Genomic DNA, 17,509 nt, shown 5'->3' on the forward strand with positions numbered 1-17,509 from the left:
GAAAGTGCACTCTGTTGAGTGGGCCAGAGGGAAGACTGAGTAGATGGCACCATCCAAGAGTAAGAGACAATAATTCTTTAATCTTGTATCTATTAAAACGACTAACAGGGATATTTAAAACTGATGCGTTTCTGGCGAGTGATTTGTCAGAAACGCGTCAGTTTTAAACATCCCTGTTTGTCATTTTAATGGATACAAGATTAAAGAATTGACTTTTACTTACCCTTGGATGTGCTGTCTATTCAGTCTTCCCTCTGGTCCATCTTTGTTGTGCTGCTCCACCCAGAGACATGGCACCCTCCGGTCCGATCCTCTTGTTCACATTGAACTAGCGTGGTCAAGCTCTTTCACTTCCTTTCATTGTTCGCTACTCTGTTGACCCTCACCCCTAAAGTACGCCACTTTTTTTCTTACCTTTTTAACCAAATAATTCCATCAAATGTGAATAACTCTAGTGGAAGTGGTTGTCAGAGCTTGTTACCTGACCCATTAGAGGGGAATGGGGGCTTCTTTTAATTCACGACCAATTCCTATACTTGGGGCTGATGGTTCATCGGGTGGGGAAAGAGGGGGCGCTATCGACTTCATCTGCCTACGGCACCAAAATACTGTGTCCCGACCCCTGACTGATTGTTTTTGTTAAAACATTATCTTAGTATGAATTTATTATTTCTGTATTAGTATCAACAATAATTCCACTTGTGTTGATTATGAGACTGAATATTTGGCAGTTCCAAGTCTGCATTATTACCAAACATGTATACACAAGTCAGGAAACTTTATTTTTACATGTTTATTTATATTTGGCAAAAAAAAAAAAAACATTGTACCTTTCTGGGACAGCTTGGAAAATAAGATGTGATGAGTGGAACAATGAGAAAACAGCACAGTTGAGGTTAAAGTAAGTTATAAAAATTATGAAAAAGTAACCGGTTTCACAACCAAGCATTATCAACACAAAACAGTTGCTGAAAAGATTACATTGTTAAAATACATTTCACATGTTACATTTCAGGTTGATGCCAGCCTCACATTTCAGTCATAGCTTCTCAGTTACACACTTCACATAAAGGATTATTGTAATTACACAGTAATTGTAATGTGGATTGAGCTTCTGTTGCATTATCTGTTTTTTTCAAGTGGAAATGGGAGGTGGTTCAATATCTTCTTCTCTAAATCGCTTTTTATTTTATGAAGTGGAACACAAGTCACAAGGTATTTTTGGTTTACTAAGGGTTAAATATTAGTAGGGCTCTATTCAGTTTAGTGTTGTGGCATTTGTCTATAATGAAAGCTACAATGCTGTTGATCAACTGACTCCATTGACTTACTATGGGGTCCATGGTTTTGACAGGGAAAAAAATACACAATATCTACAGCATTATTTTCCCAGAAAACATTATGCACTGTTCATGACCACAATGTGGCTGTTATCATACCCACGAAGCGCATGGTAGATAACAGTGACCAGTGGAGCTCCTTCACTTGCTTATAATGGGATCTGTTTTGATGGGAAAAGCGCTATGCTATCTTTCTAATATGACAGAATCTGCAACAACGGTTCCTGATTAGACCCTCACATAGGACACAATCATGTATGGCTAATTGTTCGCAAATCATGAAAGACTGCATTCAGTTTCTATAGGAATTACATAGGATGTCATGATTATTCACCATAAATATATACATTTTGAGAATGTTTGTGGTACCCATTATTTGCATTTATTCTCCCCGCAAACCCTCTCAAAGGGCATAAAGTCTCCTTGTTGCTCTAGCCAAATAAAAATAAATTGGAACAGCATCATTCACTTCAGAAATGTAATGATAGATCCTTATAGCCTAGGATCCTGACCTGCCATATGGAGCATGTTGCTGTAGCTGCTGGAACCATGGCATAGAGCGGCATGTGCTGAGCAGGTTTGTATAGTTTTGTGGAGCAAGATCCAGCTTCAGATTTGTAATCTATTAGTTTAAATCCCCGCTCCTTATATGATCCCGTAGGGCGGTGTCTTATTGATGGGTAGCCCTCCTATGAACATATAGGAAAAGCAGGAGAAAAGTTGCTAAGAGTAGACTATTCCAACAGTTTGCTCTGCGTCCATATGTTCAATATAACACACCTGCTTTAAAACGGAAACTCATTAGATTGATGATGCCCGAAAAGGTCTCTCTCGGAAATGCTGCAGTGTATCAGAAAATATAGTATTTAAAAAGTCTGTTGGTGCAGCCCCGAGCTGGTATCGTCCTGCTCCAATTGATTGACATGTCTTTCCCTTTGTATACTGATGGGAGACACCGGTCAGTGAACTGGAGCGGGGAGCAGCTGGGTGGTCTAGCCCGGTCTCTCCCTATAGTCCTCTGACGGCTTTTCAAACTGCAGCGTTTCAGAACGAGACACACCCGACTCCACGCCAGGCTTTAATTCCTGCTGTCCATGGTTCGGGCATATATCGAATGACAGGTTCCCTTTACTTTTTTGCTTAAACTATACACTTTCTTCTGAATACTGCAGTTTTACAACAGATTAAAAAAAAATTCTGGCACAATTATCATTAATGGAGTCAGGGTTATGGGTGAATTACAGCTGCAAGTAAGCAGTATATTTACCATTCAAACTATTAGTGATCCTACCTAATGCAATCAGCGGTAATACACATGTACCTATGTACCCATTTCATTACAGATTGGGGTTGAGAAATATTTGACTATGTGTTTAGAACAGTTCTCAGCTATATTCTATACTGGTATGACAAAGATCTATATTGTTCTGACTACTGAAATGGCTGAAACTACAGCTGTATTGAAATCACCTCAATGCAACTGCATTATACACGTCTGAGACAGACCTTACCTATGTTAATGCAAAACTAGCACAAGACAGAAATGGTCTTCCAAGCCTAGAGAACAAGTTAGTGTCTGTTAGGCTGGTCATACACATAAGATCACTGCGGAACAAATGAACACCCGGCTTATTCTCATATGTGTGGTCAAGTGCAGTATTTCCCTCAACCTCAGCTGTTAGGGGGTCAGTCTGGCCTTTACTGTACACAGGTGTCTGCAAACACGGGAATTTGGCCTGAAAATCCAATGTGCACATATCAATACATGATCAGGTGATGTGCTGCTCGTCTGAAACCATTCTATTCACTTCATTGACAGCCCTCAAGTCAAAATACATTGTACACTGATTCATTTGTGACATTTTTTTAATGATCTTCTGTGCTCATTTTGTTCTTACCACATATAAATTCCTCACTGGGGTCAGACTGAAACTGAAAGCTGATTTCACGCAGGAGTAATCCCCAGATATTGCACGCTGCTTCTGCCCAAACTTGGCTCATCTAAGCCAACGTAACGTCATTGCAGGCCAGAGCGGTCCCCGAGCTTTAAGGTTGGACTGATATTTTTTATGCAGTTTTTGTTGATTTTTTTTTTTCTTAACCACAGCCCGGAGTAGATCCAAGAGTAAGGGAGAGTATAAAGGAACAATACATTTGACCTTTTTCTTTTGGATTTACTCATGGGTTTGGCGGACATGCATTTGTGATTTTAGTCTTTAAACAGAGAGAATGAGTGTAAACTGCCATAGACTAATGAGAATTTAATATCTTGACAGTCCTCTATCCTATGTTGAGCACAAGACCCTTCTCTTAAAGTACTGATTAAAGGAGCTTCTACAAAAAAAAATTCTATTTAAAAAAATAGCTTTACTCCTCATCCCTTGCTCCTATGATGCCTGTGCGCTGCTGCTCCGCCACTTTGTGAATAGGAGGACTGCGAGGTCGATGAGAGAGGCTGTACTAGCAAGCGTAGGAGGAGAACCTGTAATAATTATATATTAGTGTCACAAAATCATGTTCTCAACACATTTAAAAAAAAAAAAAAAAAAAGCATCTTCATTCTCCTAATATTAAAATAGGATGAGAATATAAACTGTACCATGGGATCCAGTCTAATTTTGGCAACAATTTATAGATGTGAACAAGGATGGAGTTGAGGAAGCAGGTGAAAAAAAAAATACAAGATGGCTCTACTGTTCCTAGAAAGTGGTTTATGTCACTCCAAAACTGGATTCACAACTACGCTGCTCAGTACTGCTGCACAATGTCCCCCATGATGCTGCTTCAGAAATTTATAGGAGGAGATCCTGCTCCCCTATGTGCGTGGGAGAAATCAAAGCAGTCACCACCTACACGCTGTGGGAAAACTGACCATTACAGAGAACCTACACCAAAGAAAACTACATGTACAAGTTAGAGCTTGTATATCTAATGTCAGAAATAGTGTAATCCCCCATACACACGCCAGCCTATTCTGTAATAAAAAACAAAAACACATGTATGCTTAAACACAAAATAATTAACAAGTGGTGTCATGCAGACATTTTCCATTAACACTCTGAACATTAGTTTTTTCATTTTTTTTTTTACTTCAAGAATATTTGCCTAGAGCACAATATTGCCGAAAATTAAAATGATTGTTGTCTAAAATAAACATGCCAAATATTTTTTTGGGTTAAAACCAGGCTTCTTCATTATTGAAAAATATTAAACTACTAACATGCATTGTTTCAGAGAAGAGGAGTGGGGGCTGCACACAATGATTTTATGGTTTTCATCCACAGTTTACAGCCCCCTTTTTAGGTCTATTATGATCACATATCTAAGGGCAGCAATTAGTAGAGGGAAGATAATGAGCTTGAGGTTGTAAGGTTTTCTGTTATTTCATTTACAATTTTCATGTAAAATGATGACAGGCTTTATAGAGAAAGCCCACGAGTCCTGCATTGCCTGACCATAAACAGTGCGACAGCTTTTCTAGTATGAGTATGTGTGGGGGCTGTCAATCACCTGGAGAGGGGAGCAGGACTCACAGGCTTTCTCTGTAAGGAAGCGGGAAGAGCAGGACTCACAGCCTTTCTCCGTAATGAAGCGGGAAGAGCAGGACTCACAGCCTTTCTCCGTAATGAAGCGGGAAGAGCAGGACTCATAGGCTTTCTCTGCAAGTATGTGTGAAATAAGAGGCTTTTTCCATGAAAAGGGTGGAAAAGCAGTGCTCAGAAACTTTCTTCGAGTCCCAGCAGCTATTACAAAATGAAGTTTGATTTTTCTCATTGCTTCATATTACTTATCATAAAGAAAACAAACTTAAGACCTATTAATTCTGATATAATGGCTTTCGTTTTTAATTGCAATGCTGACTTGTCCATCCAAGAACAACAGAAACCTGACAAAAATTAACACAAGTGTGAACACAGCCAGAGACCACATGACAAGAATTGTAAGGCATAGAAATTTGTCAACGCATTGATGGTACCTCCCCCCCCCAGTATAGAACACTGACCTTACTGCAACAGTGGAACACTACACTGTCCAATAAATGCTTAAAATAATTATGTTTAGACGTGTAGCCATGGTTGGCTGTTGAAGTTTGCAAAAGTTCATTACTAATCAATAGCAATTCATTTATACAAAGACCTCGAGCACATGGCTGTATCACAACTGTACAGGCTCAGACTTGTACAGAGTCATTCTATACCTATGGCTTTAGTCTATTTAGCCATACAGAGGTTTAAGCCCCTTTCATACAGAATCCAGCAGAATAAAATAAATATTGGTCACGTTCCACTGGATGCTGTGAACACCTTTGTAACAGAGTGTCGTATAGAGTCACAAGAAGTGGCTAGGAATAGAGAATGGACAAACATGGAATCTGTGTGCACAACCCTCGGCCATGTGCATGAGAGGCCTAAGGTGGCTATGAAGAGAAGCTAGGTCATAATATAATTAGATGAGGCCATATCTTCTGCAGCTGCATTACTGATCACTAGAGAATGACTAAATAAACTAGAACGTTAATGCCCCAAATCATCAAGACCAGCGATCTTCACAACAGTCTTGATGAGGGGTTGCGCATGCCTCTTAATCAGGCGAGACGCAAAGTGGTGAGCTCCTTGTCACAAATCTTACACCAGTTCCTGCTGGAGTAAGATTTTTGGAGAAGCAAACACCACCACGCCCCCGTCCTGCTCACTTTGTTGAAGCTTGAGAAGAATGGTAGGAGAACGCTAAAAGTCACAAAAACTTAGCGCAGCTGCACATTGCACCAAAATTTTGTGACTTTTCAAAGCTTTTTAACAACAGAATTCTAGCATAAAGGCTTTGATGAATCGGGCCCCAAGTGTAGCGTTGTGTTCTTTAGTATCACAGAGTCCAACCGCCTGCAAATAGTAGGGGATTATATTACCCACCGGTTTAGTTCTGTGCTTTCTTAGTGCGACCTTCCACACAATAGTCAAAATGCCAAATAATCAAGAAAAAACTTCACGCTTATATCATCATGAAGCTGAAAAAGCAAATTAACATTTAGGCTGAAAACACTTTTTAACATTCAAAATGGGTAACACTGTTACTGTATTCTCGGAATTTTGCTTAAGAAAAAGTCGATGGCAGCCAAAATGTTGAAGCTGTTTTTTTTCTTTTTATGATGACATAAGCTTGAAGTTTTCTTCTTCTGCGTTGGACTTCTGGATATTAAGTTCTTACTCCAAACCTTCTTAATTTAAATCTTAGAAATTAAAAGCCAACAATACCCTGATGCACGCTAGCGGTCAAGAAAAAGCTAAAATTGCTGAGAAAAGTGGTAATTAATGTGACACCAAAAACACAGTTAAATATTTTATGGATACCTCCAGGTCTTAAGAGTAAAGAAAACAGATACTGAGCTTGGCATTGTGGAGTGGGGCAGGCTCCTCTCTTCAAATAATTCATGTCAAATGAGCCATTACAGAGCGAGTGACCCCAATTGAACTTGTTTTCGTTATTATCAGAAGTGTCCACCTGCAGATATGTATTAATGAGATACGGAGTTTATTTATTCACCTTCTTCTGTAAAAATCCAATGCAGGCATATAGACAAATGTACAAAGAGCGGCAAAGAAGTGTCTGATAATACAAAGGACAGATTATACTGAAGGGTGGTCTGACAACAAAAATCATCCTTCCCCAAATAAAAATGAAGTAATGTAGATGTTCTCCTCAAATACCAACATGATAGAAGTGACCTACTTTACCTAAAGTAAGAAATAAGTGCAGTTTTTTGCTTCTTAAAAAAACAGAATATCTTCAATAAATGATCCAAAATCTAACATGATGTTAACAATTTACCAACATATATGGATGAAGGGCAGAGTTAATGTATGACCACCGATTTCAAGGTTCTCTCCACTTCAGCCAACGCTTTGGTATTTACAAGCAGTTTACCTTGGAGTTGCTGAAATCCACAATTGACCATGATGGACAGCACTTTGCTTTGACCCTTTATAGAAGAACAGCACTGGATTTGATGGGGTGCTACCTACACAGGCTGTGAAACTAGCAAACAAAGGTTTCACCAAGGACATGATGAAGTTAGCAGATGAAGGCGCCATTGTGCTTTATGTGAATGTGAAAATCACAGAATTCATCTAAAATGTTATGAGTTAGCAGACTAGGATATTCCACAGATATGTGATGACATCCACAATATGGAAACATGAAGTGGAAATTGCGCTCCGGGACAAGTAGAGAGGCCCAAACCACCACCAGAAAAAAACAAATAGGATATGGTCTTAGATGTCTCCAAAAGTCTGTTTCAACCCTTTGAAACGGCTGAAAGGGCTGATCGTCACTTTAGTCCAGTCAGAAGAATTTGACTGCAATTTTCTGTTGTGTTCCTTTGTACAGACTATGTACATTCTACAAGGTTCCTTAGTGCTACACTGTTGTACTTTTTGTCCCTGCGATTTGAGGACGTGCAAATTCCACAAAGTCATCAATGAGAACTGGCCATGCTCCTGCGAAAGGGAATAACACCAAATTAGGCAGATTGAAAACAGAAATGCTGTTTAAACAGAAAAAAAACACGTAGATTCACATTAAACGTCTGCAGCCTGTCAGCAAGATCAAGTCCCCCAAAGCACTTATATGGGCAAGCAGGTCTTTAAAATGTAATTCAATCGACACCTTTATATCTTCTATTTGTTGCTGCATTCAGAAGTACTTACTGTTTCCAATCAGATACAAATGAGCCACTGGGTGCTCTAGGCGTGGCTGCAGAGCTTGTTTCCTTGGCTAACAGCAGCCGATTTAGCTTAACTGATACCTCAGATTTCCTTGCCCGGTTCCTGGCTTTACACAGAAGGGGACCTTTCAAGCAAGCTCTGGGGGCGTGAGTTGATCTTACAGACAGATTTCCTTTAAAGAGCAGCATAATGTAGGGGGTAGAGACCCTGATTCCAGAAATGTGTTACTTACTTTGCTGCTTGCTGTCGTTTTGATAAAAGCACAGTTTTATTAACAGGAGGTCATTAGAGGGCTAGTACACCAGCAGCCATGGAGTCATTTATATTCATGAGCTGTGAATAACTCCACAACTGATTGCCAACTTTCTGCCTATGCACAGCATACAGAATGTTGCCAATCAGTGGTGTGGGTGGGATTATACAGTGCTTAGCATTCAGAGAACTGCTGGATATGCATCAGAGAAAACAGTTTTGAAGCAAAACTCCAGCAGCCATCAAGGTGACACATAGCTGGAATTCAGGTCTCTGATCCTATATCATGCTGCTTTCAGATGGGGTAGCAAAAACCTGGTGACCGAATCCACCAAAATATATAATAATTTGGGTACAGTAGTTCAATGCAGTTTGTGGGGAATATTTTTTTTTTATAAGAATTTGGGAAAGTTATGAAATGTCCTATAAATGTCTGTCCTATTCCTGATCGAAGGGTCTAGAAATTTATCGCTTAAACATGAGCCATGTATGAGGGAGTCGGAGTCATGGAAATTGAGGCGTCGGAGGTTTGGCTTACCGACTCCACAGCCCTGCTTTAAGGGGCAATCTGGGGTCTTAAAAATAACATTTGATTTGAGGGTTCTGATCTCTGGAACCTCTTTCGATCAGCATAGTGAAGGGGCCACAGAACTACCAGTTTCCTTTTTCATGCAGTTCTGCCACTTACATTATAGCTCATCCCATTCACTTTGCTGATCAACAATGGATCCTGGCAACCAACCCTACAAATTAACATTTTTCTTAAATTCCCAACTGTTGGTTCTTGCAGGACAACACTTAAAACATGAACAAAAAATCTACAAGTCTACATTATTTTTCTGGATTTTCACATATCACAAACTTTAAATCGATAAAGTAATGGAATACAAAATGATTTCTGTGCCTACCTTCCTCATCATAGTTGGACATATCATCTGCTATCATTGTGCTGAAGTCTAGTAAAAGGTTCCATGTGTCCTTAGGTATTGATCGTTTATGATGTTCCTTGGTACAAGAAGAAAGAGGTTTTCAGGTACAAGCTTCACAAAAATAAATGCTATATGCAATAAAGGTACCTTGATGTGGTTGGCACTAATATTCAGTAGACCTACACAAGAATGAAGAAATCAGACAAAGCACCCTGGTCAATCACCTCACCAACAATGACTGTACTGACACGTGATGCAGACCCCCAAAAAATCCCTTTAGAGAATTACAAAAGTACCCTGCCTGCCGACTTAATACTAAGCACCGTTTGGTGTTTCCATTTATCACAGTCTTCCCTAAAAAAAATACTTTTAGGTGAGAAAACCGCCATAATACAGCATGCTATTTATTTTGTTTTGGTGAATTCTGTATTAAATACATCTGTTAAGTGTAAGTGTCATTTCAGGAGAACTTGCTGCAGAATGTCTGTGTCTGCCTCTAGCTACACCCGTCTCCATAGAGTCTTCTAAGCACCAATTGTCATCTCCTATGAATTGAGATTGAAAGATCAGTCCAGGAGGAGAAGGGAGCAGATTTCTCTAAGATATATTACAAAGTTTCTTATTTTCATGTGTACTGTTGATTCATGAAATGGGAATTAAAACGATAGTTACTCTTAGATCAAATACACTTGAGTTAGAGAAGTGTCCCAAATTTTGATTGGTGGGATCCTCCAAGACTGAAGACGGACTCATAGACGTATGATTGAGTCCATCTTCAGTCACGGAAGTGAGCAGGGCTCAGCTGAGCACTTCTGAGTTTCAGCGTCTGGGCCTCCACCAATCAAAACTATAATATGTCATAAGGTTCCTAAAAGGACAGTTTTAATTAAAAAATGCATTTCATAGAAACTTACCTGGACCTCTAGTGATTGTAGCCACCTGGCATTAGGTCAACTAAAAAGGGGTATATTCTCACTGGACACCCTACTTGCCAAAACTTTTATTTTAATTGTGACTCTACAAAATAAAGGGAATCTATCAGCAGGTTTTTGCTATTTAATCTTAGAACACAGCCTGATTTTAGGGAAGTGTCACTTAGTAGGCTGTGTGTTGTAGTTTTAATAAAATGTGTGTTTTATTAGCTGGAGATTATCACTTCTGGACTAGGTCTCACATGCAGGCCAGTCAGGCTAATCTGTATAACCCCGCCCCCAACACTGATTGGCAGCTTGCTGACAATTCACAGTGTACACAGGAAGCTGCCAATCAGAGGTGTGGGCGGGGTTATACACAGCTCAGCATTCTGACCACTGCTACATCTACAGCAGAGAAAACGGGGATTCTATCCAAACTATACCAAGCAGCCCAGTAAGTGATACATCGCTGGAATCAGGATCCCTGCCCCTACAACATGCTGATCTCATATTGCATAGCAAAAACCTTCTGACAGATTCCCTTTACGCAAAAAAACACAAGGAATTTACAACACAACACACCGTTCCCCATAGTTAGACTAAATAGTCATAAAGCTCAAAAAAGTCCCCTAATATTTCATAACAAAAAAAACTGTTGTCTCATTTAGCCAGCCAAACTGAAGGGCAAATGCCATGAAACAGTTGTCTTCATATAAGTGTCTCATTTTAAATTCCTTTTTCATCTTTAGAGGCTTCTGAAAGGCACAGACATAGACTTACAGGGTAATTAGGTGGCACTAGCATGAAAAACAACAGTACAACAAAATAAACTTACCAATAAAAACTTGTTCCATAAGTCTAGGAATTTAAATCTTCCATTTAGTACTAAATTCCAATAGGCAATGGCCATTTCTAAGTCTGAAAAGTGATAACATGATTTTTGAGTGCCTGATGTAGGTAGAACATAAAGTTTATTTCAGTTTCCTACAATCTAGACATACCTAGACCTTTTTGCCCTGGATTTTTTGCAAAGTTGAATGTAAACTGATAAAAATCCTTAAATCGCCCTGCCTCTTTTAATTCTTGCTCCATTTTCGGTAGCTGTGCTTTTAACTTTTCTATGCTGTCACACCTGCAATAAAAATGGATTTTGGGTTTGTTCATACTATAGCAAACTCTATATAATGGCAATATAATCCACAAAACAGCATATACATATAAAAGCGTTAAGAAGTTTTTTATAAATCGGGAAACTCCATGAAGTGCCACTAAATTTAAATGTAAAATAACCTGTCAGAAAACCTCCAAAATAACCTGAAAAACTTTGGATGATCCAGACAAATATGCACGTTGCACTGGTTCGGAATATTTAGGACTTTAAAGTATTTACCATCCAATACCATATAAAAGGGGGTTGTCAGGGCCTAGGTATTGATGATCTAGCTAGAAGATAGGTCATCAATAGCAGATCAGAAACTCCTTTCAAAGTGTTTCCATCCAGCCACCGGCAGCCACCGCTAGAGCAAATAACAGCTGACCGGATGAAGGAGCCAGGCGTCGGACCCTCACCGATCGGCTATTGATGATCTATCCTTCAGATTGGTCATCCAAACTTATGCTATGACAACCTCCTTTAATAATTAAAACACTATATTCAGCAGCATATACTTAACCCTCCCACGGCAATCCCAAGAACAGGGCTCTGAAACCTGAGGTCCACACTCTGCAGATCTCCATATTGAATAGAATGCTTGACCTCTACTCTATCCATTGTCTATGGGACTGCTGGAGAAAGCTGAACAGTCCAATAGACAATGAATGGTGTGGAGGTCTCTGCTCCATTCACGATGTAGCTCTGCAGGTCCCCTTTCTCGCGGTCCCAAATGTCAGACCCTTAGTAATCAGTAAATTATCTCCATCCAACAGGGGATAACTTTGTATTTTGGGAATAACCCTTTAATTATGTTCTACATTTATATATAACGTGGGGATGGAGAAGATTAGTCTTGTATAATCTGTCATTTTAAATAGTATTAAAGTCTTCGGCAAGCAAGGTGTAGAACATCTTTCATGAAGGGTTAATATCCCGTCCACCACTCACCCTAATTCGATCATTCCATCCATAAACTCCTGCTTTGAGAACTCGCATTGTGTGGCTGCTCGGAATTTCCATGCAATAATTAATACACTGACGCTGGCAGGATCCAGAGCCAAATCATCGCAGAACTGCTGGATACCATCTATTCCAATTTTATTTTCATCCTGAGGGTCTGCAAAAGGGAAGAAGGTAGTAAAGCGTTCACATAACCAGCGTGCACTGTGATCATAGTCAACAATCACTGCCAAAGGGTTAATAAAGGGTTATAAAGCAAGTGACATTGATGAAAGTAATCCAAATGGGACAGAACTAAAATCATTCTTCAAATAGTTGTTATAATGTATCAAAATAATTTGTACATAAAGTAATCTGTGTACAAAAATCAAGAATAAGTTGCAAGGTTAACAAGGTGTGTGTGGTATAAGGCTATGTGCCCACGTAGCAGATTTGATGCAGAGCGTTTTTGCCTCTCTCTGGCAGAAAAAAACGCCTGCAGATTTACATGCAGATTTACATGCGTTTTTTCTGCCAGAGAGAAGCGTTTTCGTATGTGTTTTTTCAAGCACTTTTCCAAGCGATTTTGAGCATCACTTGGAAAAGTACTTGACAAGTTGGTCACAGAATATAAATCCATGCAACCTAAGGCTGTGTGCCCACGATGCGTTTTTCAAGCGTTTATGCTGCGGAATTTCCGCATTCTTATTCTTTTTTTTAACTATTACTTGGTCACACTATATAAATCCATGCCGGTTGCATGGATTTATATTGTGTGACCAACTTGTCAAGTACTTTTCCAACTGATGCTCAAAATCACTTGGAAAAGTGCTTGAAAAAACGCATGCGAAAACGCTTCTCTCTGGCAGAAAAAAAGCATGTAAATCTGCAGGCGGTTTTTTCTGCCAGAGAGAGGCAAAAACGCTCTGCATCAAATCTGCTACGTGGGCACATAGCCTAAATGTCCGCAGCCCCCTGTAAAATGATGGTGTAAACATCCAATGATTACCAGAAAATAGAAAGGATTTTAATGGAAAGACACTGCACATGAGGATTTAGAAGCACCAAGACATAACGATCTTTGGTGAGAGGTATATCTTATATACTATATGGCATGCAGGTATTAGAAATAGTAAAGCTTCTCTCTAATAGTCATTTATGACTGAAGAGTGGGACATCTAGTGGTCACAAAGCTGAGCTGCATGCTCGAAGACTGTAAGCAATCATAGATCACTTCTATAATGAGGTTATTGGACTACATGCATTTTTCCTATGAGCGGCTCAGTGTCTCCTGGTTTGCTTTTTTAGGGCATTTATCATAAGCTGTAAATTAAAAAGGAGTCTATCCTAATGACATATTCCCTTTAAATAATCATTTTGCATATCTATAAAGTGCCAGCAATTATTTTATATAGTATGTGGCATACCAACTATGGATGAATGTCAGAGGGCAAGTAACCCCCTGACGATAAGTACAAGACAGGGTAATAACATGCAAGGATCTGTTATTATCGTGGACACTTTCTGCTATTTTCCCTCACCTCTGACTACGACTACATGTTTGTACAAGATAAATGGTTTGAAAAAGAAAAATTGTATTTGTATCGCCATAGTCCAAGAGCCATGTCTTTTACACTATCTATCAAAGGAGCTGTGTCTAGACTTATTCTCTGCGTTATAAAATGTTCTTTTCAGTGGTATCATTTTAAAGGGGTTGTCTGGTCCAAATCGATAAGTCTGCAGTCACTCTGTGTGACTACAGACTTATGAATCCCCCCACCGCACGCAGTGTGTGGGATTTGCCAGTTTCTGAGCCGGGACTGCAGGGTATGCATGCGTTATACATACTCCCGGCCAGAACCTGACTAGTGGGCATGGCCTCGCTCCATACACGCTGGGGGAATTCATAAGTCTGCAGTCACACAGAGTGACTGCAGACTTATTGATTTGGATCGAACAACCCCTTTAAAAGGCACATACAAATTTTGATCACTTTTTATTAGGATGTGTGCACACATCAAGGTTTGACAGTCCATAACTGATGCCAACATAAGTAGGGGGGAACCCAATGAATACTATGGGGTCTGGCTGGGTTACTTTGTGTGTCCATTTTTACAACAGAAGAAAAAGTGCATTATATTAGAATGGACATATAACGGAGCCTCACCTAATAATCAGTGCATCAGATCCCTTAGAAGGGTTAGGCCATGTTCATATGCAACGTTTTTTTATATATGCTTTTTATAGTACCAGCAAAAGCTACGAAATTTCAGAAATCCTTATTTTTCCTGACCTAATTTAAGAACTAAGTTTTTAATACCGGCAGCATGTCAATTCTTTCAGGGTTTTGCGCTATTTTTTCACAGATAGAAAGTAATGTGTGAAAAAACGCTGAAAAAAAACTCAATGGCGTTTCTGAAACATTTTTGGTGAATAAAACTAACTTTACTAAACACGTACTGTTGACAAAGCACACGTAATATGCACCCAGAAAAGGCGTTAAAAACGCAACAAAAACGTTGAAAAACTGGAGTTTTAATTGCCAAGAGAGCATGTTTTGGCTGCAGAAAAAAAGCTCAGCAAAAACGCTACGTGTGAACATAGCCTTAAACTGCCTGCATTGCTGAGAACACCAATCCTAGCAGTCACAGCTGAAGCCCGGCCTTGCATATCAGCCAGGCTCCTACAGGTGGTTGCACAGAAGCTGTACCCGTACAATCACCATGACGTACAGTACAGACCAAAAGTTTGGACACACCTCATTTAAAGATGTGTCAGCTGATTGTCGATCGCGCCTGTGCGCGGGCGCGATCGCAAAGACGTATTAATACGTGTCAGGCTCTTAAAGCCCAGGGCGCAGATACGTATTAATACGTCTTGGGCTTTAAAGGGGTTAACAATCGTGGGTGTTAATCTGTTAAATGCCACTGACAAACTGTGACAGCGACATTTGCAAGTCACTGGCATGGGGGCGCGTCATTCCCTGCACCAATTGGCGCATCTATGGCAAGATCGTGGGTCGCCGATGGTTTGCAATAAAACAGCAGGGGGTCTGCTGAAGTCCTCTGTGATTGTCATTACGGAGCTCCCTTGAAACCCAGACTATGGCCGGGCTTCATAGAAGACTATGGTAATGCTGTATATAGCACATGCAATCAGACGATCGCATGTTCAAGTCCCCTTGTACTTGTAACAAGTACAGTGAAAAGTAAAAAAAAAAAAAAATCAAGTTTTAAAAATATGGGAAAAAATACCCTCACAGAAGTTGCACCCAGATCCCCTTTACCCCCATTAAAAATAAAAATAATAAAAAAAATATACGTGGTATCGGCGAGTTCAGAAAAGTAATCTATCAAAATATAAAAATTGTTTCCGTAAACAGAAAAATTAAAAAAAAAAGTAATTCAGGAGTTGTTGGTGGCTGCAATACCACAAAAAATGCTGTAACAAATGATCAAAATGTCATATCCCAAAATGGTATTAATAAAAACGTTGTCTCTCCCCACAAAAGATAAGCCATCATACAGATCAATTGACCAAAAAATGAAAGTTATTGGTCTCGGAACATAGCGACACAACCCAAATTTTTTTTTTAAACTTACAATTTTTTTTCACCACTAAAATAATTTAAAAAAGTGGATATCGTTTGGTATCGCTGTAATCGTACTGATCAGCAGAATCATATTGCGAGATCATTTTTTACCACAAAATGTACACACTAAAAACCATCCCAAAAAACAATGTCAGAATTGCATTTTTTCCACACTTGGAATTTTTTCCCATTTTCCAGTACACTATGTGGTAGAATGAAGGGTGTCACTTAAAAGTACAACTTATCCTGCAAAAAACAAGCCCTTGTATGTCTATGTGGATAGGAAAATAATGGCTTGGGAAAGGAGGAGAGGAACAAACAAAAACACAAAAATTGGAATGGACTGTGTTGTGAAGTTGTTAAAGGGGTTAATTTATGACAAAAAAATGGATGTAAACGGTTAGCAAGTTTAAAAAGGGACAACTTAGGAAAAAAATTGAATGTCCTACAATCTAGCCAATTTGTTATTGGACTTATAGGTGCTGTTCCGAATTAGTGATTGGTGAGGATCTGGACCTGAGACTAGTTCTATACCTCATCCCTATGCAGGTGACAATGCTCTGGTTCTGCTAACAGTCCAAAAATTGATCCTCACATTGATGCCCTAACCTATAGATAAGCCACCAAAGTGTTCAATTCGGCAGCCTTTTTTGTGATATATGCATGCAAGTTCATTAAAGAAAAAAAATAAAAAACCACATTGATTTTCTGACAAATCACAATATTTACTAGACACTGTGGTATCTGTGTCCATCTCCAATTTAGCCCACTGGCACTATCTTGTTAGCCATAAATATATGGTGCAGGGATGGTGATGGCACAGGAGCTGTTTTTGCTACATCTGCAGTCGGTATATTACAGCTGACACTGAAGAAAAGACTGGAACCAGAGAGATCCCTCTGACGTTGAATCCCCTATCAGGGAAAGTAGAGGCTAAGTAGTTAAAAAAAGGGCAAGAGGTTCCATCTGTCTCTCCACGGGCACCACCCAAAACTGGCTTAGAGTATTTGATTGCAGAAAATTTTGCACCATTTCCACATCACTTGGCAGGAAAACACAGCCTCAAAAATGTTGCGTTTTTGCCTGCATTTTTCACCCATTGAATGCACTGAAAAAATGCAGACGAGAACACCAGCAAAAAATGCAGAAAAATCGCACAGAGGACTGACACTCTGCAGATTATTTTCTGTACCAAATCTGCAAGTCAAAAATACTCAACGTGTGCATGAGACTTCAGGTTTCTCATTCACTGTGCTGGGATCTGATTTTGCCACAAATCTGCGCAGAAAAAAAAAAAGCGACAAAAACGCACCAAATCTGCAATGTGAGCACACAGCCTTAGGGTTATTCTCACGCTGTCTCTTGAGCATCTCACAAGCATACAGTTTCCTTACTTCCTGGTTTCTGGCAGGGCTAGCTCTCCTCCTTGAGTGACAGTTTTGGCGAGTAGCAGAGCTATAGTATTAGTAGAACTATAAAACTCAGAACTGCTATCACTATATTTAAATATAGAGACAACTCAGCATTTGAATATGCACACAGCTCAGGACAGTGAGAGCCGTGATTAGGAGAACTGCTCTGGGAGAAGCTGGTGATTTAGCTAGATTTATAAACAGTAGTTTTTCAGTAGCAGGGAAGGAAGGGGAGCAGCTAACTGCTGTACTGAAA

The 17,509-nt window shown here is 39.6% G+C and overlaps 1 protein-coding gene across 1 annotated transcript in view; it reads right to left on the minus strand.

The window, feature by feature from the left end:
- Positions 1-1,327: 1,327 nt before the first annotated feature.
- Positions 1,328-17,509, minus strand: part of DCUN1D1 (defective in cullin neddylation 1 domain containing 1) — a 31,766-nt gene continuing 15,584 nt past the window's right edge. Inside the window, exons 3-7 of the mRNA XM_073674981.1 lie at positions 12,259-12,427; positions 11,159-11,289; positions 10,993-11,075; positions 9,223-9,319; positions 1,328-7,834 (exon numbers count right to left, since the gene is read on the minus strand). Coding sequence (XP_073531082.1) covers positions 7,755-7,834; positions 9,223-9,319; positions 10,993-11,075; positions 11,159-11,289; positions 12,259-12,427 — 560 coding nt within the window. The 3' untranslated portion in view covers positions 1,328-7,754. The remainder of the gene's footprint in view (positions 7,835-9,222; positions 9,320-10,992; positions 11,076-11,158; positions 11,290-12,258; positions 12,428-17,509) is intronic.

The sequence above is a fragment of the Phyllobates terribilis genome, unplaced genomic scaffold (genome assembly GCF_046119375.1).
Source record: "Phyllobates terribilis strain yellow unplaced genomic scaffold, ASM4611937v1 Scaffold_3__8_contigs__length_932513732, whole genome shotgun sequence".
NCBI lineage: Eukaryota > Metazoa > Chordata > Amphibia > Anura > Dendrobatidae > Phyllobates > Phyllobates terribilis.